The 21,602-nt window shown below is 44.7% G+C and overlaps 1 protein-coding gene across 1 annotated transcript in view; it reads left to right on the top strand.

The window, feature by feature from the left end:
• Window positions 1-21,602, top strand: part of LOC148481848 (uncharacterized) — a 63,623-nt gene that overhangs the window by 28,614 nt on the left and 13,407 nt on the right. Inside the window, exons 3-5 of the mRNA XM_088452935.1 lie at window positions 2,646-2,898; window positions 14,060-14,293; window positions 18,721-19,788. Coding sequence (XP_088309061.1) covers window positions 2,646-2,898; window positions 14,060-14,293; window positions 18,721-19,788 — 1,555 coding nt within the window. The remainder of the gene's footprint in view (window positions 1-2,645; window positions 2,899-14,059; window positions 14,294-18,720; window positions 19,789-21,602) is intronic.

Raw genomic sequence — 21,602 nt, 5'->3', positions numbered from 1 at the left:
TGTCACGCCTGTCTGTCTGCCCCTCCCCTTAGAATGTAAGCTCTCATGAGCAGAGACCTCTTCCCTCATGTGCTTCTCTTTACATTTTCTTCTACTCTCTACTCCCCATTAGGGCACCTAACACGGGACCGCCAACTCCCGGCAGCTTATTGTGAGTGCTTTAATCACTATTTCAGCAATGTATATAAGTTGTGTCCTTGTCCTGCACTGTAATGTACTGTAAGTTACTTGTTTCTTGTTCACTTATTAGTTCTATGTACTATGTAAGGCGCTGCGGAACACTTGTGGCGCCATATAAATAAAGGATAATAATAATAATAATAATAATAATAATAATAATAATAATAATAATATGTGCATCTAGATTAAATATTGTGTACAATCCATCAAATATAAGTTTTAAATAACCATATATCTGCACTGGAAATTATTGAAGCTTTTGCTTCTTTATGTCATTATAACAACTATAGTTATCAGTGCAGAATATTTATATATGCATGATATTTGACTTTATATGATGTATAGGTCTGAATAGTAATTATTGTGTTTTTTTAAATATTCTTGTATTTTACATATAGAATTGTGTGATTACGTTAGACAATTGGTTATAATATTGCCGATCATATCTGGTATATGATTGAATTATTGAACTTTGGGGATTTACAATAAATTCTATTTTAATTCTCGTAGCTGTCTCAGCGCTCTCTTTTATATATATTTTCTATGTGTCAGAATAGTAGATCGTGAGTAGATTTCCCTTAGAGAGCTGCAGTCTCAGCTTAGAAGTGATTTGTCTAGAACAGTGCCAGATATCTTTTTTCTGTTTTACATTTTGTAATGACAATGTTGACTATTCTTTATCTACACTACACCACATATTCAACCCAGCACCCACCGCCTAGGGGTGCTGTGTATAACCCCGGTCTATCAGCCTGGGGTACCCTGGAGGGGGGGACCCCTTAATTAGGGGGGTCCCCAGCTCCCCAGGGATCCCCGACCTGGGCTGACTAGGGGTCAGGGTTAATTCTTCAGCTGGGGGGCCTGGTGAAAGGGCTCCCCTGGCTGTGGCATTTGCCCTCCCGCTAGAAAAAGTTGTTTTTGGATAATACATGGCAACCCTACTAATTTTTTCCCCTGTATTTCTAGAACCTGGACCGGATCAGAGCCCAGTGCTGTTTGCTCAGAATACGGGGGACCCCTCAGTCATTTGTCCCCCATATTTTGGCAACCAGAGCTGGTTCTGACTACCCTGGCGCTGGCTGTGCTTAAGTACGGGGGACCCCTACATCATTTGCCCCCTGAATTTAAGCACACCCAGCACTGGGTCACTAAAAGCCCGGGGCTGGTTGCTCTTTTGGGTAGGGGGGCACGCCATTTTTTTTTCTTTTTTCTTACACAGATTTTTTTTTTTTTTACTGCAGCAGCACAGACGGGTCTCACGGAGAGACAGAGTTTTCATGGATTATTAACTTGTGGTACTGACAAAATCGGTACTGGTGTGATTAGTGGTGATACAGGTTGTTAGGTAGCACAGAGTAGTAATACTTAGGGCTCTATTTACTACAATCCGCATTGATAATGCAGATTGTAGTGAGATATTACCAACTGAATTCGCATTGTGAATTCCCTTACTTACACTTACCTGCATGCTCCAGGCCTCCGGTGATGTCCTCTATTCCTCCGGTCAGGTGATCTCCCATACTGCACTGGGGCCCGATCACCTGATGACCGGGCCATAGTGCACTGTGGGAGACCAGCTGACCGGAGGGGCGACATCACCGGAGGCCCGATCACCGGTCCCTGGAGTCAGGTAAGTAAATTTTTTTTACTATTTTTTTTTTCTTTTTTTTACAGTAATCAGCTTGCGGTCTGGTTTAGACCACACAGCTGATTACAGGGACCAACTCCCGGCTCTGCTCTCCCCGTTAGAGCAGGGCAGGAGGCCGGTAACCGGGGGAGACCCTGGATAACGCCACCTCACAGGGCTTTCCCCAATATTTTTTTCACATTTATTTTTAGTATCTCTGGTCGGATCACATTTCCCATTACAGTTATGGGAAATGCGATCTGCTTTACTAAAAATAAGTGATACTTAGGGGTTGGAGTAGAATTTTACGAATTCTACTCCAACTGCCCTATAGTAACTATAGGTGATACTAAAATAATGTGAAAAGGGTGTGAAAACACCCTTTTTCACTTTATTTTAGTAAAAATAATGTTAATAAATAGAGCCCTTAGACCCCTCAGTAATGTGCACAGGTGCTGCTTCTGGTCAGTATATTCCTGTCTATGGAGACTATATAGAAACAGGGTAATTCATGCACAACAGAAAGACTGGCTCTGTCTAGAAGACATAATAAAACAGTAAATATATAATATACTCCATGAGGTAATCAGAAACTTGTTGTATTATATTAATATACTGTAACACATTTTCTTTTGCAGCTAAGTCATTGCATTTTAAGTTGGCTGCAGAAAGTGGGATAATGTCTTACCTAAATGTTTTATTTTACCTTGTGATTAAATGTATCCATCAATTATATTTAAATTTGCAGAATATATCAAAAACTGTATTATATCTTAGAATATTAATGTAACTTTAAATTATATTGTTGATTGTTTTCTCCTTGGACTCGGCCACACAGAAAAAACAGCCCATCGGGATCTTCTCCAGGTCAGATGAGAGAGACTACTCCTGGCTGCTGTCAGTGCTCAGAACAGATCACAACGTCCGACCCTGTTATATCTCTAACAATGGATTCCGGCAGTTCAGAGAGGACGTGTCTCAGTGCAAGTTTGGGATCCTGTATCACACCAAGAACAGAGGGAGGATTAATGTTACTGATGTGACTAATTCTCTGTATGACAAAGAGCTGCAATATTTATCATCTGTACTTGGTAAGAGATAAATAGTAACATGATTTGAGAATTTATTGGGGAATCATTCCATATATAGAGATTAGTGCTTTGGTTTTTCTGAAAATCTACCACACCCAAACTTTGTGGTTGTGAATCGGATTGAGTCCTTGCTCGGATCACTTTTGTGAGTTCTGAGTAGAAGCAAGTCCCGGCTGAGGTCTTCTGTAAGTTCAGAACTCAGATTTAAAAAACAAATAACGTTTTGTGGATTGTAGGAAAACAGGTCCAAATTACATGATTTTATCTGTTTAACCAATTTTAAAGAAATCCAAAAAAAAAAAAAAAAGAACCAAAAAACACTTGAGAATGGTTTTGCCAAAATTTAAAACAAAACATGGGGTCTGCAAACATCTCTAGATTAATGTGACATAAAGGGTTCTTTTTATTAAGCCTATCCTTCAGAAAAGCACGTGCAGTAATCAGTTTATGGATGATTTAATTACTGTGTCTACTCAATAAAAGCCTAATGCAGAAGATAGCAGAGATATTATTTATTTTATTTATTTAATAACAGTTTCTTATATAGCGCAGCATATTCCATTGCGCTTTACAATTGTAAACATTAATAGAACAAAACTGGGTAATAACAGACAGATATATAGGTAGGATGGCCCTGCTCGCAAGCTTACAATCTATAGGGAAATAGGCATTGATACACAAGGATAGGTGCTATATATAGCATTTTGGTCCAGCCAGAATGCACAGTTGCATGACAAATTTACACCGGAATGTCGGCCAAATGTCATGAGGATGTGAGAGAAAGACAATGTGTGAGGTTGTGTGTGGACTGTGAAAGGGGATGTAATTACATATGAAGGTTATGTGGGTGGTTCTGGGATCTGATAAGCTTGCCTGAAGAGGTGAGTTTTCAGGGATCGCTTGAAGGATTGGAGACTAGACGAAAGTCGTATTGTGCGTGGTAAGGCATTCCATAGAGTGGGTGCAGCCCGAAGAAAGTCCTGTAACCGTGAATGGGAGCAAGTAATGCATGGGGATGAGAGACGCAGATCTTGTGCTGAGCGGAGAGGTCGGGTAGGGAGATATTTAGAAATGAGTGAAGAGATGTATGTTGGTGTGGTTTGGTTAATAGCCTATTGTGTAAGTAAGAATATTTTGTATTGAATACGGTAGAAAACGGCAACCAGTGGAGGGACTAACAGAGCGGGGCAGCAGACAATGAACGTTTGGCAAGGAAGATAAGCCTTGCAGCTGCATTCATAATTAATTGTAATGGAGATAGCCTGTTTTTGGGAAGACCAGTAAGGAGGCTATTGCAATAGTCAATACGGGAAATAATAAGTGCATGTATTAGAGTTTTTGCAGTGTCTTGTGTGAGATATGGTCGAATTTTGGATATGTTTTTTAGATGTATGTAATATGATTTTGAGACAGATTGAATGTGGGGAACAAAGGACAGTTCAGAGTCAAGGATGACACCAAGGCAGCAAGCTTGTGGGGCAGGGTGGATTGTCGAGTTGTCAACAGTGATAAAGAGATCAGATTGGTAACTGTTATTGGTTGGTGGAAATATAATTAATTCTGTTTTAGAAATATTAAGTTTCAGGTGGTGAGATGATATCCAAGATGAAATTGCAAAAAGACATTCAGTGACATGGTCCAGTACAGATGGTGATAAATCTGGAGAGGATAGGTAGATTTGAGTATCATCTGCATACAGATGGTACTGAAATCCAAAGAGCTGATTAGTTTGCCAAGAGAGGAGCTATAGATTGAGAATAACAGAGGCCCTAAGACAGAGCCTACGGTACTCCAACTGATAGAGGTAGTGAAGAGGAGGCAGAATCAGAAAAACAAACAGTGAAAGAGCGATCAGATAGGTAGGAAGAGAACCAAGAAAGAGCAGTGTTCTTAAAACCCAGGGATTGTAGTGTTTGTATGAGAAGAGAGTGGTCAACAGTGTCAAAAGCAGCAGATAGATCTAGAAGAATTAGGAGTGAGTAGTGGCCTTTAGCCTTGGCAGTGACCAGATCATTTACTACCTTAGTCAGTGCTGTCTCTGTGGAGTGTTGAGAACGGAATCCAGACTGAAGTGGGTCCAATAAGTTATGTGAGTTAAGAAAGTGTGTAAGGTGGGTGTAGACAAGTCTCTCAAGTAGCTTGGAGGGGCATGGGAGCTGAGAGATAGGACGGAAATTTGAGAGAGTGTTGGGGTGAGAGTTTTGTTTTTTCAGAATAGGAGTAATCACTGCATGCTTGAACAGTGATGGAAAGTTGCCAGTAGAGAGAGAGAGATTACAGATTTTAGTTAGGGTTGGGATAAGCACAGGAGACAGAGCTTTACTGATTTGTGAGGGTAAAGGATCTAGAGTAGAAGTAATACAGTAGTAGGAAGAGAAGAGGGAAGATACTTCATCTTCGTTTGTGAGATCAAATGAAGAGAATGTGCCAGAGGATTCAGGTAGGGAATTGAGCAAGTCACTAGCTGAAGAAGAGCATACCATTTTATTTTGGATCTCATCAATCCTGTCCCTAAAATAGGAAGCAAAATCTTGCGCACAGATAGTAGCAGGTGGTTTGGGTGAAGGAGGAGTAAGAAGCCGTTTAAATGTATTAAAAAGTCGCTTGGGGTTAGAGGCTTGAGCATATATAAGAGATTGGAAAATGTTAGTTTGGCAGTTTCCAAAGCAGCACTATAGTCTGGAGGCATGAGGAGATTGTGGACTGTCAATGGAGATATTGAAATCACCCATAACGATGGTGGAGATGTCTGATGATAGGAAGTGAGGGAGCCAGGCAGAAAAATGTTCCAGAAATTGTTGAGGTGGCCCAGGTGGGCGATAGATAACAGCAACTCGCACAGAGAAAGGAGTGAAAGTCCTGATACAGTGTACTTCAAATGATGTAAATGTGAGTGAAGGTACCTGTGGGAGAACTGTGTATGTAACAGATTGGGAGAGTAATTTTCCTACCCCACCTCCTTTACAATTACCAGGCCTGGAGGTGTGTGAGAAGTGTAGGTTACCATGTGAAAGTGCAGCAGGAGAGACAGTGTCTGATTGTGTGAGCCATGTTTCTGTTATTGCCAGAAGGTTGAGGTTATTTGAAATAAAGAGGTCATGGATGGATGTTAGTTTGTTGCAGACAGAGCTTGCATTCCATAAGGCACATTTTAGTGACTTGGAGGGGGAAGGGAGGCATGCAATGTTTATGAGGTTAGCTGGATTTATAGCTCGTTGTTGGTGTGGCATGTGTGTTGGGCCTGGATTTGGTGATATGTCACCAGGTAATAGAAGCAGAAGGAGAGAGATATAAATATATTGGTGGGATTTGTATGATAGATTTTTATGGCGACAGGTTGTGGATGTCATTGTCAATGTGTATAGATAATTTAAAAGCTCATGTGTGTTTGTAAGAGGAGAGAAGATTAATGAGGTAGCAATATGTACAGAAGGATGAGCTTCAGGGAGAGGAAAGGATGAAGTAGCCTTAGAGAGGATTCCATGTAGTGAGATAAGAAATAGAAGTTTGTGAAGCATTTTTTTCTCCTAATATAAAAAACACAAAGTAATGGTTTTGTAATTACCTGGTAATAAATGGTTTTCAACTGTTTTTTTTAACTGTTCAGAAAGCACACTTGATTTTAACCACACTTTATGCATAACCACATCAAGCTGCCCTAAGACTGAATGTTAAGAAATAGTATGGCTGATTAAGACACTGGCGGCATCTGAGCCAATTGGTCAGTTGATTGAAATGCAGATTGATCAGTGGACACACATTGCTCTAAGTTTAAGTAAACAGGCAGTATGACACTATAAAATGTGCTTCAGTGATCCCCATCCAAACACAGGTAATGACTATTGCTAGCAAGTCATAAAAGATTCCCATACATTTAAAAATAAAACAATTACAAACATGTACAAAATTATGCACATACTTTAAATACCCAGCTAATTTTGCATTAGTACAAATATAGATCAGGAGTTGTGGTGTGCAGGATGGCAAGTAATATCACATACATTGCCTATACAGCTGCTGGTGCATGGGGGTTAATGCAGATTCTGGCACTTGTAGTACTCAGCAAGGAATACCACATACCTGGGATAGCATTAGTCATACTAATACCCCTTTTACACCGAAGCTAAAACCCGGGTTTTTGAAGGGTTAACCCGTGCAGCTCCCAGGTGTAACAGGGGAGAGAGTTGGATCGCCGGGTCGAGTGACCCGGCAATCCAACCCAGGTAACTAGCAGGGTTTAACACGGGCATAGCCCGTGAATCCCTGCTGTGAGAACAGCGCACTCCGGGTCATGGTGACCTGGAGTGCGCTGCTAGCCGGCCGATTGGTCCGACTTCAGTGGCGCTTGGAGATGACGTTATCTCCAAGTGACCACTTTCACTCCGCAAAAGCCGGGTCTATGCAGACCCGACTGTGGTGTGAGCGGCGCTGACTCGGGAATATCCCGAGTCGGCTCCGGCAAAATTCCAGGTCTGATCCGGATAGGAACTTTATTCCAACTCCGGGACAGACCCGGAATTTAGGTGGAAAAGGGGTATAACACTGATGAATGCAGTCTACATAATTCTCAAAGGGGACTGCAGTCTGGACCAATGTAAATTTTCACTATTGTAAGATAGACCACGATAGCTAACACTCTCTTCAGATGCTATTAGCCCGTCTAGTCTATAGGCAACAGTTTTGCTGGAGAGGGATAACTCCAGGGCTACTTGACATGCACATTACATACGTGGGGCAGATGTATAAAGCTCTGGGAAGTGATAATGTGTAGAGTGATAAACAACCAACCAATCAGCTCCCAACTGCATACCTCCTAACATGACCCTCTCCAGGAGGGTCACAATGCTCTGGTCCTGGACTTCCCTGGTAATTTATGATTGGTGGTGGCTCCAGAGGTGGGGATGCAGTACAGTCCAAAATTCACATATGGGAGTCGCACCAACTGCCAGTGAGTCCCAGCCAGTGATGTTGGGCAGCGTGTGAGTGGCAGTTGGTGTGACTCCCCTGTTTGAATTTTGAAATGTGCTGCAGCCCCACCTCTTACCAGGGAAGTCCAGGACCAGAGCATTGTGTCCCTCCTGGAGAGGGTCATGTTGGAAGTTATGCTACTGTCTTTTTTCAAATAGGGAAAACACCCTGTAACATGACAGTTAGGAGCTGAGTGGCTGGTCATTTATCACTCTGCACTTTACCGCTTCGCAGAGCTTCATATATCTGGCCCAATGTCAGTTGCTTGGTTACCAGGAATTTAAGCAGTTACTCTTCAGGTTTTCACTCCTGCACTAATTGACTTTTTTTATTGGGTTTCTTCTGTTTAAATGAAGTGTCTAAAGCTGGGTAAACACCTGATAGACATATCTGCTGATCAAGTTATCTGCAGATATATCTTTAGATGATGGTGGTTCATACACACTGAACGACCATCATCTATCCGGCAGCCGGAGGTCCCCAAGGCTGCCGCTGTGTGTGTGTACGGGCGGTCTGCAGACATATCTGTCCATTGGCTGTGCAGCACAGCACAACGCGCTTCACAGACATATCGTCTGTACACACTGGCCGATGGCCAGCAGATATATTGGCTGATCAATTGATCGGCCAATATATCGGCCAGTGTGTACCCAGCACAAAATAGAAGAAACTGACGTGATTATTGCTTGCTCTCAGATAAGATAGTTTTGCTCAATTGTGTTGTGACCTTGGCTTGCCTTTGGATTTTGGTTGTTTGTTTCTTGCCCTGACCATTTGCTATAGTCTTTGACTATACTATTGCCTCATCTTTATATGTGTTTGTATGATAACAAACGATAATTGACCAACTGTTTTGGTATTCAAGTATGTTTGATTTGACAATTTTCCAACAAGCAGATATCATTCATATTGAGCAATTGTATAGGACAGTGAGTGAATTTCTATCTATGTCCAGTGTCAGAAATATAAGATAAATATATATAATTATAAAATGTGAGGATCCCCTCCAAATGTTCTCCGAACTAGTGATTTTAGCATAGTGCCAGTTACCCCAAGGTCAGGGAATAAAGTGACATATATTTGAGTTTCCAGCCTGTCTAGGGAAGCTAGTCCTGGTGCCAACTGGCTTGGGACTGGATAGAACCATTATGGGGGAACTCAACACTTCAGATTGCCCTGAATGGTTTCATCAGCCAAGGCAGGCCAAAGCACAGTGTAGGTTACCCTAATATCAGGGATGACCACACCTCAGTTTACACCCTGATTTTGGAGTAACCTGCACTAAACTGAAAGCATTAGTGCTGTTTAAAATTTAGGGGATTTTTCTTAAATTGTCAATTGTGTTCCCACAAGTGATGCATTCAGGCTGTGATGTCCTCCTACATCTGTCCACCTGCATTCTCCTCTATGTCACTGTATGATCCCTGGCTGCCCAATGCTATTTTACAGCTCTCAAAGTTTTGTCTGTTATTATTATTATTATTATTATTATTATTATCATCCTTTATGTTTATGATGCCACTAAGGTTCTGCAGCTCCTTACACAACAAGAAAACAGCGACGTAGAGTACAAAACAATACAGGTATATAAACATAACTGCATCCGTGAGCATAACACTCAAATAAGAAACAGGGAGGCAGCAACCAAAGGTTAGGTGGAGGTTTAGGAGGTATAAGATAGTGTAGGTAAGGGAGAGGAGAAGTGCAAGAGGGAAGAGGGTCAAGGGTCCTGCTCATCAGAGCTTAATATCTAAAGGGGAGGAACAGACAGACAGGGGTGACACAGATGTGTAGACTGTGAGAAGGGAGCAGTGGGTTAGGACGAGAGTTTTCATGAAGTGAGTTTTGAGAGCCATTTTGAAGTTTAATGGTGGAGAATCTGATAGGGAGAGAATTCCAAAGATAAGGAGCTGCAGGGGCAAAAATCTTGGAGGCAGGAGTGGGAGGAAGTGAGAATTTGGAAAGAGAGGCAGCACACATTTGTGGAATGAAGTGGGCAGGTGGGAGTGTGAAGGGAGCTAAGGTCAGAGATGTAAATGGGAGAGGAATGGGTGAGGGCTGTATGAGTGTGAGAAGCTATAATTGGGTAATGGAAGGGAAGGGGAGCCAGTGTAGGACTTCCAGGAGAGGGGAGGCAGATGTAGAGCATTTGGAGAGGAAGATGAGCCGGGCAGCAGATTGAGGACTGATTGGAGTGGAGAGAGGTGTATCCAACCCAAGCTGTATCCGACCCACGCTGTATCCGACCCACGCTGTATCTGACCCACACTGTAACCAGCACTGTATCCTACCCATAGGTACGGAATGCTGTTTTTATGGTTGTGGAGATTTTGGGGGAACTGATCAACAAAAAGGTTGATTGACCGGGGCTTTCCATGGGCACAGAGTTCCAGACATCAATGGCCCAAGGCCCCAAGGAGGGAGGTTTTTCTTTTTTTTGCTGATTGTTTAATACTACTACTTTAGAGCAATGATATTCCATGCATAATGCCTAGTAAATCTCTATGTTGTATTGTTTTATATTGAAAGTACTTGTGACTTGGGGCCTGATTCAGAGCCGTATGCTATTTGCGGATGGTCGTTCTGAAAAAGGGCCTGACTATTTAAATGAAGTGCTCGCTCTTTGCGGTCTGTTGAAGTCTCTAAGTCTGAACAAGCGAACAAAACCTGCGGCCGCTATTTTGACCCTGGTCGGTCGCATCCTACGTCATGTCCGCTATTTATTAGATTAATCGAGTACATCGACCAGCGTATGAACTGCTCGCAATTCTTGTGGTTGGTTTTGCCTACCCCAATATTGCGAGCAGTTCTGACTATAAAATAACCCAGTGACGTGGTCAATGACGCTGCTGTATTAATTATGCACACCCATAAAATGCCCGTTTTGACCTTTAAGCACGCCTGCGTTCGGATCTCCACTCCCCGTTTTCAAGCACCTTCCCCTGTTACCACCCACATACGCCTCCTCCTGTCACTCAAAATAGCAGGCATTCGCTATTTAGCGAAGAAACGATTTTTGGCCGCACTGACTGGTTCGCGCATGCGTATTACGATCCGTACGCATGCGCGGTTGGGCAAACATCGCTCGGAACGAAAGAGCGGCCGCTTACGAGCGGCTCTGAATCAGGCCCTTGGTTCGATTGGTTATTGCTAATACTTTACTAAATTACGAAACATTTTTAAACAGAAATAACTACTGTGTGTTTGTGCTCTGCTGTGTTACTTAGTTTAGCCGGACAGCCTTTGGTCTATGTTGGTGAACAATATTGTGAGCTGTGAGGTTGTCAAAATTGAGTGAAATTGACTGAAAATTAATGTTATTGAGGTTATTAATAATACTCTAGGAACAGAAAATGCTCAAACTCTGTGATTTTAGCTTTTTTTTTGCCAATTTTTGGAAAAAAAATACAAAACCAAAAAAGTCACGGCAGTTTGGCAAAACTAAAACTGGCCAAAAAATTGTAACCAAAACCAGCAAAACTCGACCGACGCACATCTTTATTATTAATATACTAATACAGATAATAGAATAAATATCAGATTCTACAACAAGATGGCCCTGTCCAGATGAGGTTATAGTCAAAGACAGGGATGGGGAACCTCAGGCCCGGGGGCCGTAGAAGGCACCCGGAACCATTTGATCTGGCCCTCTGAGCTTTTTTCTGCTATCCTCATCTGGCTAGCCGGGGGCCTAGAATGATACCCTGCAGCCAGAATCTATGCAGCAGTGCTGCCTGGAGCGTCCTTAGGACGCTTCAGATGGTTACACCGCTGTCCTTACAGCTCCCTGCAGCATCCTCAGGATGCTCCAGGCATTGCTGTAATCACCGGCGATTGTGGCCCCACCCCATGTGACATCACATAGAAGGTGCGTGGCCTGCATTGGACTGCAATAATGTTATATATATCAAAATGGCCCTCGGCAGAAAAAAGGTTCCCCACCCCTGGTCTAAGGAGAATGTAGACTATAACCTCATCATTATACCTGAACTAGATAAATAAGGTAGCAGAATAATAATTAGCAGGGAAAAGTGCTGGCAGAGCCATAACTAGACTTTTTGGTGTCCCTGTGCCAGAGAGAGCATTGGCGCCCCTCCCTTTCCTTTTTTTAAATAGGGACATAATATAGTGCACCTGAGAGAGGGCCATGGCCTCATGGGGAAGGGCCAGGGAAGAGATAGGGGAGGCCAGGAGATGCTGGGGATAAATAGGGACATAATATAGTGCACCTGAGAGAGGGCCATGGCCTCATGGGGAAGGGCCAGGGAAGAGATAGGGGAGGCCAGGAGCTGCTGGGTATAAATAGGGACATAATATAGTGCACCTGAGAGAGGGCCATGGCCTCATGGGGAAGGGCCAGGGAAGAGATAGGGGAGGCCAGGAGATACTGGGGATAAATAGGGACATAATATAGTGCACCTGAGAGAGGGCCATGGCCTCATGGGGAAGGGCCAGGGAAGAGATAGGGGAGGCCAGGAGATGCTGGGGATAAATAGGGACATAATATAGTGCACCTGAGAGAGGACCATGGCCTCATGGGGAAGGGCCAGGGAAGAGATAGGGGAGGCCAGGAGATGCTGAGTATAAATAGGGACATAATATAGAGCACCTGAGAGAGCCCATGGCCCCATGGGGAAGGGCCAGGGAAGAGATAGGGGAGGCCAGGAGATGCTGGGGATAAATAGGGACATAATATAGTGCACCTGAGAGAGGGCCATGTCCTAATGGGGAAGGGCCAGGGAAGAGATAGGGGAGGCCAGGAGATGCTGGGGATAAATAGGGACATAATATAATGCACCTGAGAGAGGACCATGGCCTCATGGGGAAGGGCCAGGGAAGAGATAGGGGAGGCCTGGAGATGCTGGGGATGAAATAAGAGGAAGCAACAAGTGATAATGAGAATAAACAGGAAAACTGACAGGCCCAAACAGCGCCCCCTGCCCTGCGGTGCCATGTGCCATGGCACTGGTCGCACTATCCTAGTTACGGGCCTGGTGCTGCTGATTATTGTTGGGCAGCTGCAGTCTGTAATAATAAAGTAGTAGCAGGTGACTGTCATTTCTGTGCCGCTACTGGTGGTGCGGAGCATTTGGAATAAGGAGAGACAGTATAACACGGAGATACAATACATGACTCTGTCATTGCAGAAATCTCAGACCAGTCACCTGCCGGCAGCCATCACTGTCCTTTACCATTTATCCTAGCTTGGCGCCCTTTCTCTGGTGTTTCATATATGATGATTATTGTATATACAATATGTTCTATCTGTAAAGACTCTGGGTCTGATTCAGAGCTGCTCGCAAAAATCGAGCGCTCGCTCTGAATCAGGGCGGCCGCTTTGTTTTAAAAAACCCGGCCTCCTGGCCACTTGCTAACTCTGGGTGACCACCCACAGCTTTAGCGAGCGGCCAGGTTATGGTCGTGATGGTCGCGTCCATCGCGACCATCGGGCTTGCGACGATACCCTTGTGGTAGGGTCTCGTCTGCCACAAGCCCCAGTGAGCTTCCTGCTCTAATAGAGCCAGAAGCTCACTTCTGACATCACTCGTGATGTCAGTAGGGCTGCCCACAAATGGCGGGCGTTCCTTCAGGAACACCTCAGTTTGTCCAGCCACCCCCACACCCTGCCTACAAAACGGGGCGAGCTGTCGATCAACATCAACAGCTGCCCCGTTTGAAGCGAGCCCCGGAGCGAGATAATTTCTCTCTTGCTCCGGGGCTTGCGCACGAGCATTGCGCGCGCCGCACGTGCGCAGCGCCCCACCATCGACCTGCTTGTGAGCGCATAGCGTTTGCGAGCAGGTCTGAATCAGGCCCTCTATACGGATATAAGTATTTCACAGATAAATATACTATAGCTGGCATCACAGCTGTCTATTTATTCCCCTGTACAGTTACGATTATTATCCTCATTCCATTCACTTTTTATTACTTGACCTCAAATGTATTATTTGAACATGTTCTATTATGGATTATACAATATTTACTTCTCTTCTAATTTGTTGCTTCTAATTTTGTGCTACAATAATTTCCTCTTATTTCCCATGGACATATTATACTGTGCGGCATATACAGACTGTACAAAGTATTGATCTACTGCATGTATGTTACAGGTTATACCACAGACGTTAGTACATGTCCCCTTGGCCATGTCTCTTATCGCTGTCTCTTTCTGTGCCGGTTGCTGTTACAGGTAAGAGGAACGTGATTGTGGTGATTGATGATTTGGAGGACAGTAGTGATGAGGTGAAGACCCGGATCCTGGAGAACCAGCCCAGTATTGGGGAATGGTCCCGTGATCTGTTCCTCTTCAGTGAGAAGGAGAAAACACCAGAATTCATAAATTACATTATATCCCCTCAGAAGGTGAATGAGAAAGAAGTTGCCGAAAAGTTGGACAAGATTGTGCATTTCATAAAGAGAAGAGGTACGGTCACCACAGGTATCACATCATCTGCTTGTAGTTCCCTGGTGTCCTGTCAGTCCTGGCTGCTATGTTCAATATAGTATTATGTATAATTTTTATATAGTGTATTTTATATACTTCTCTGTGTTTATCACAGCTATTGTTCTTCATGTGTAGCATCAGCTTATAAATTACTCAGTGGTTTTATCATTGCATCAATCCTTATTATAATAAATAAACATAAACTACAGTAAATGCCCAAATGTTAAATAATAAATAACGGCTCAGACACAGAAGTATGGGGAAAGAGGTCACAGTCTTAAATTGGAATTGAATTGTGAAGCATGGCAGAAAAAGCAGTGTGAGCTCGACCACAGCCAGATAAGATCTTTAAATAAATTGGGGCTGCACCCCCCCCCCACTGCAAACAGGACTGGGCAGTACCACTCCCCCTCAATTGGCATAATGTTGGCCACTCCCTGAGATGGAGACCAGGTCCTCCCGAGGTAGAGACAAAACTCTACGCTCTCAAAGGAGAAGTGTAATCACTCATGATTCATCAGATTAATTTACTTATAAATATGGCATAAAATGTCAACGTAAAACCATAGATACAGAACTTTTATTGACCAACTCGCCCACACTAAAATCCCCCATAAAATTAAAATCAAAATACAACCCTAGAAAGCGATGCTTCAATTTGTCTGATGCCTCAGAGGAAATTACTATGATAAGGTCCTTCAGGACCATGATCAAAGGGCTTCCATGGTTCTCCTGTGCCAGCCTGCTCCTTAGCCCACCTCTTCAATGCTTTCGCAAGAAGAAATGATTTGTTTGGATTGTAGAAACCATTAGTCTTAGGGAGATAAGCAATCTCAGCCAAAGCAGCCAACACGGACGCTTTAGAAAGGCCAAACTCATGCCAATCCCATATGAAAGCCAACAGTGAATCCTGAACCTCTTACCTCCCGAGCAACCAGACGTGAGGAAATCCTGTCAGTCACTCCAAGCTACAGAAAAGATCTTATACATTCACAGGGCAAATGCCTTCAGATTGAGCCCTGCAATGATGGCCTGATGATCTGCCAAACATAATCAGGACAATATAAACCATTCAATCTGGCAGATGGAGCTTGTGACCTGAACCTAGCTCATTGAAATGTGACAAAGTGTCCGTAGTATTGTTTTTACCACCAGGAACATGACACACAGTGACATATATATTCCTATGTAGACAAATTAAAATCAAATACTGTGATAACTGAAAAGTGAGACCAGAACCCATTCTCTGATTGTTAATAGCCTGCAAGATTCCCAGGTTGTCGCACCAGAAAACGCTCCACATGTCCCTAAACCTCTCAGAGAAATGCTCAACCACCACCACAATCAGAAATAATGTGAAGCCTCCATGCAAACCCTCCCTCCCCACCGTCGCTCGTAGATAGATTGGCGCTGTGCCACAGTGTACTGCACGTGCACCGATTTCCATTGATTTCTGTAGCGCATATGCGCAGAGCTCCAGATACACGGTATCTGCACCATGTTCTCAGTTATATCTTCGGCACCAACAGAGTGGTAAGTAATGTGAACGGGTGCAGGATTTGTGGTGTGGCCTCTCCTGAACCCAGAGGCCCATGTGTACCACACACCCTGTGCCCATTATAGATACACCCATGTTTTGGGGTTTATTATAACTTCTCGAGACCTGCAAGTTATATGGACATACCTAGGCTTACCATAGCATCATCATTCTGTGCCTAGCTGACTTCAAGTCTCCATTTCAACTGGTTGCAATCAGCCACAGAACCTGCGTAGTTCACATGTGTCCCAAATTATTACTATAATATTTGTGGAACCTAATTTGTGTATTTGTATATTTAATATAAATAAAATTATCCAAGTGCCACGTCTATAAGGGGTTAATTATTGTTTTCATCCCTAATCTTACATTGAGCAATATAGTATGAATGAAACAATATAACAATTTTGGGGGATCTCACCGGGGAACCTGCACAAGTGATCTCTAATTAATTACAGGCCAGATGTATAGTGATATAGCTAATCCGTACATACCTAGGCACCGCCTCATACTGCCAGGCTCCTCCCTGTATACATTTTATCCTATGTAAATGATCAGTAATCATGCGCTGTGGTTTAGCAGCTGATGTATGATCCATCCTTGTCATTTGCATGATTCCTACAGCAGCACAACTAGAACTTTGTGGTTACAGCTTTAGCGGTCGATTCAGTTGCAAGGTGTGATGCCGGGGTGCCATATACAGTACACCCGGCCATAGGTGTCCTCTTTAGGGCTATGCATAGTGTAGCCACACCCCTGCACTGCCACGCCCTGAGACAGCCACGCCCCCAACTCACTACTACCTGGAGGCTGGCTGATAATGTACCAGTGCTGCCTGTGCTGCCCGGCCCCCCAGGTTCATGGCTGGTAGCGGTGTCTGCCAATCATGGTTTAGTCACTTATCTATAAGGGGTTGTGGGCACACACCCTGCGCTCCCTGTGCGCACGCCTATGTCCCCGACACTGCTGCAAATGTGCTAATTTTTGTACATCTTTATGGGGATAGAAATCCATAATATAGAATTATATTCTGTAATGCGATTTGCACATATCTCAATCAACAGCTCATTCTCAAAAGGAACCATGTTAGGTGACACATTAACCCCACACCTGGCATGGGCACATGGGATGCCCCCAGGGGGCACTCTTAACACTTGGTGGTGGGAGGTATTATTACAATGGGGCCTATGGAGAAGAGGTGTGCGAAGCACCAGCTAAAAATATTTTATTCAATAAAATTTTTAAATACATTTTACAAAATAAATTCTAAACTTAATTAATTAAAATAAAAAAACTATTTCCGAGTGGCTTTTAGAGGAAATAAATTACCTGTTTTGTGTTTTATTAGGTAAGTGGCAGCAATATCTATTAACTATTAATAAGTAACTAAGGAATCCCGGCGGTGACCACCTGAGTTATAGAGGATATTATGGATATTAGTTACTGAGGATATTATGGAGATGAGTCCGTAATTTGAGGGTATTTGTGGTAAAGAGTTCTGCACGGCCTGGGCAACCTATAAGGGTTCCACCAGTTCTGCAACGTCCTTGAGGCCGGCCTCTATGCATGTTTGGTGTAAACAATGTGAGTTGCAGTGAATAATGAAATAAGGGCCTGATTCAGAGCCGCTCGTAAGCGGCAGTACGCTCGCTCTGAGCGATGTTCGCCCATCTGCGCATGCGTACGGTTTTTAATCAGTCAGTGCGGACGAAAATCGTTTGTTCGCTATATAGCGAATGCCTGCTATTTTGAGTGACAGAATGAGGCGTATGTGGGTGGTAACAGGGGAAGGTGCTTGAAAACGGGGAGTGGAGAACAGAACGCAGGCGTGCTTAAAGGTCATAACGGGCGTTTTATGGGTGTGCATAATTAATACAGCAGCGTCATTGACCACGTCACTTGGTTGTTTTATAGTCAGAACTGCTCGCAATATAGTGGTAGGAAAAACCAACCACAAGAATAGCGAGCAGTTCATACGCTGTTTGATGTACTCGATTAATCTAATAAATAGCGGACATGACGTATGGTGCGAGCGGCCAGAGGGCGTATTTTTCAAATAAACGTCCGCTTGTTTTGTTCGCTTGTTCAGACATGGAGGCGGCAACAGACCGCAAGGAGCGAACGGTTCATTTGAATAGCCACCCCCTTTTTCTGAACGAGCGAGCGCTAATTGCGTCTGGCTCTCAATCAGGCCCTAACACCGCAGTCGGTGATAGAGGTCCCCACAAGACACGCTGATATATGTGGCTGAAAATAACAGTCACAGTTTTCAGACCACCCAGTCACATGTTCCAGCTCACCAATCAGGTGCACAGGGAGAGTTAAGTAAATTACACAATTTCCAGCCTCCCAGCAGGTCACATGTTCCAGGTCACCCAGCAGGTGCACAGGGAGAGTTCACCAAATGTCACATTTTCCAGAGCACAATGGTGATGCATTGCAAATGGCGGGAGGAAATTTTGCCACGTAACTCTGAAATGAAGCAAACAATTAGAACACCAATATTTTTCAGCAAACTACCAAGACCTTAATTTGGTATATTATGTTCCCAGATCAAACAACGGCATCATAGAAATATGTCACTCATAAAAGTCATCCTTCTCCTACTAATATATAGATATAAAAGGGACATATACTTTATACTTTAGCAGGATCTCAGTTTCGCTCCCATATTAGGCACATGCATGATCTCTGTGATCTGTGCAACTTTTGTTAAAGAAATCTCCCCAATATTCAGACCAGATATATACTCAGCTCAGTGTTAGTGCAATAAGGGATACAGCCTGTACAGACATATACTGGCCCCACAAAGTCACAGTGACACAATGTAATAATTGGATGCTAACTATCGATTCTTCTTCACTTTCAGCGACAGCCTATGAAGTACACAGACTACGATGTGACCTAACAGAGAGGATTGATAATTACAAGCTCGGCCATGGTTATACTCGTATCCTGCTACAGATATATGGCTCTGTACAATCAGACAGATCCACTTTCATCACTTCCCTCAGATCTGCCATTGCTAATGAGCCACAGGGAGATGTGCCGGGATCATCAGTCCCACTCAGAGGTGTCATCACTAATGAGCCACAGGGAGATGTGCTGGGATCATCAGTCCCACTCAGAGGTGTCATCACTAATGAGCCACAGGGAGATGTGCCGGGATCTTCAGTCCCACTCAGAGGTGTCATCGCTAATGAGCCACAGGGAGATGTGCCGGGACCATCAGTCCCACTCAGAGGTGTCATCACTAATAAGCCACAGGGAGATGTGCCGGGACCATCAGTCCCACTCAGAGGTGTCATCACTAATGAGCCACAGGAAGATGTGCTGGGATCATCAGTCCCACTCAGAGGTGTCATCACTAATGAGCCACAGGGAGATGTGCCGGGATCATCAGTCCCACTCAGAGGTGTCATCACTAATGAGCCACAGGGAGATGTGCCGGGACCATCAGTCCCACTCAGAGGTGTCATCACTAATAAGCCACAGGGAGATGTGCCGGGACCATCAGTCCCACTCAGAGGTGTCATCACTAATGAGCCACAGGAAGATGTGCTGGGATCATCAGTCCCACTCAGAGGTGTCATCACTAATGAGCCACAGGGAGATGTGCCGGGAACATCAGTCCCACTCAGAGGTGACATCACTAATGAGCCACAGGGAGATGTGCCGGGATCATCAGTCACACTCAGTGGTGTCATCACTAATAAGCCACAGGGAGATGTGCCGGGACCATCAGTCCCACTCAGAGGTGTCATCACTAATGAGCCACAGGGAGACGTGCCGGGACCATCAGTCCCACTCAGAGGTGTCATCACTAATGAGCCACAGGGAGATGTGCCGGGATCATCAGTCCCACTCAGTGGTGTCATCACCATGATGGATAATACAGAGTGTGACTTTGAGGGATGCAGATTTGACCTTCAGCTGGGTAAGTTATACTGTACAATATCTAGAAGATGATTCTTTTAAACCCCAGTGTGCCTAAGGAAACACAGTTACCGTTTTCCACTCTATCTCCCCATCATACATCTCCCCCTCTGTCTCCCCATCATAAATCTCCCCCTCTGTCTCCCCATCATACATCTCCCCCTCTGTCTCCCCATCATACATCTCCCCCTCTGTCTCCCCATCATACATCTCCCCCTCTGTCTCCCCATCATACATCTCCCCCTCTGTCTCCCCATCATACATCTCCCCCTCTGTCTCCCCATCATACATCTCCCCCTCTGTCTCACCATCATACATCTCCCCCTCTGTCTCTCATACTAAGGTAGAAGCATAATGAAAAAAAATGTAAATACTAGAAAATCTTATTGCTCAAAACGTATATTATACATTTGTTATTATGATCATACAATCACCTATAGAGTCTCAGGTAGTGGGCAGAGGGTCTCATTCAGACCCACTCGCGAGCGCTGTACGCTCGAAGGCGGGTCGATATTACCCAAATGCGCATGAGCGAGAAGGCGGGTCGATATTACCCAAGTGCGCATGCGCGAGACCTGAATAACGACGGTGTAGCCGTCATTATGGGTCTCGCACCAAAGGGGGCGTGCTGTCGATGGTGAGAGACAGCACGCCCCCTTTGGTGGGCGTGCCGGGGGCGTGGCTGCCCAGACGGAGGCGTTCCCATGTGAACACCTACCGTCTGGGTCCGGCCCCACTGACATCACTAGTGATGTCAGTGGGAGTGTTTTTGGCTCTGATAGAGCCAAAAGCACTCCGGGCTTGTGGCAGACGAGACCCTACCGCAAGGGTCTCGTCGCAAGCCCGATGGTCGCAATGGTCTTGACCATCGCGACCATCTTTTTGGCCGCTCGCGTAAGCTGTGGGTGGTCACCCACAGCAATGCGAGCGGCCACGAGGCCGCTCCAATTTTAGGTAGGCCGGCCCTAATTTAGAGCGAGCGCTCTTGTCAGAGCGTCCGGCTCTGAATCAGGCCCAGAGATCCACATTCGCCCTCAGATAGCACTGAAGATGGCATTAGCCGCTGTAGCCTCGGGGCTACTACTGCATAACTAGCCGGTGGAGGGTTCCTCAGGAAACCCTCCCCCGGCAATGCCACCGATCATGTGTAGTCAGCATGACTGCACATGCACAGCAACCCCCGGCAGGCCGGCAGCTCTCCGGAGACACTGCATGTCCCGGATGATACATCCGGCCAATATAATCGCATTTTGCAATGCGATCATGGGTGGTACTAACATGGATACTACAGTGTACGGTCTGTACATCTATGTTCCTATAATTCCAGTGCGCTTTCTGTATCCTGACATTAGAAAGGGAGGTGGGGCCCACTGGGGATTTCCCCTATGGGACAGTCCGACCCTGGCATAAACCCATCCTCCTGCATGTCCACCCTTACCCGATTGTCAGACTCTCTTGTGCTCTGTGAAGGCCTCACCTGCTGGACAGGTTAAACTGGCACAAATTGCTATATGTTTGCCCATAGTAGGTGCAAGTTCTGCTCGGCCTTCTCATGCCAGGTTGCAGCCTGCTCCGCAGAGTATTACTCCACGTTGAGTCTCTTTCCTGACCACAAGAACCTCTGCCCCTTGCAGCATAGAACTGGCAGCAGCTGCAGCAATCTGGGCCATACCCATTGGGACACCGTTACCCATCACAGTAGGAGGAACCACAGATCAGGAGGAGGATTGGACAGTAGGGAAACTGTGTCATACGTAGGGGTAAATTTACTAAAGTGAGAGTTTTTAGAAGTGAGTTTTAAAAGTGATGTTGCCC

This window comes from Taudactylus pleione, unplaced genomic scaffold, assembly GCF_031769625.1.
Source record: "Taudactylus pleione unplaced genomic scaffold, aTauple2 ptg000559l, whole genome shotgun sequence".
NCBI classification, from domain to species: domain Eukaryota; kingdom Metazoa; phylum Chordata; class Amphibia; order Anura; family Myobatrachidae; genus Taudactylus; species Taudactylus pleione.
This window is presented reverse-complemented; position numbering and strand designations above follow the sequence as displayed.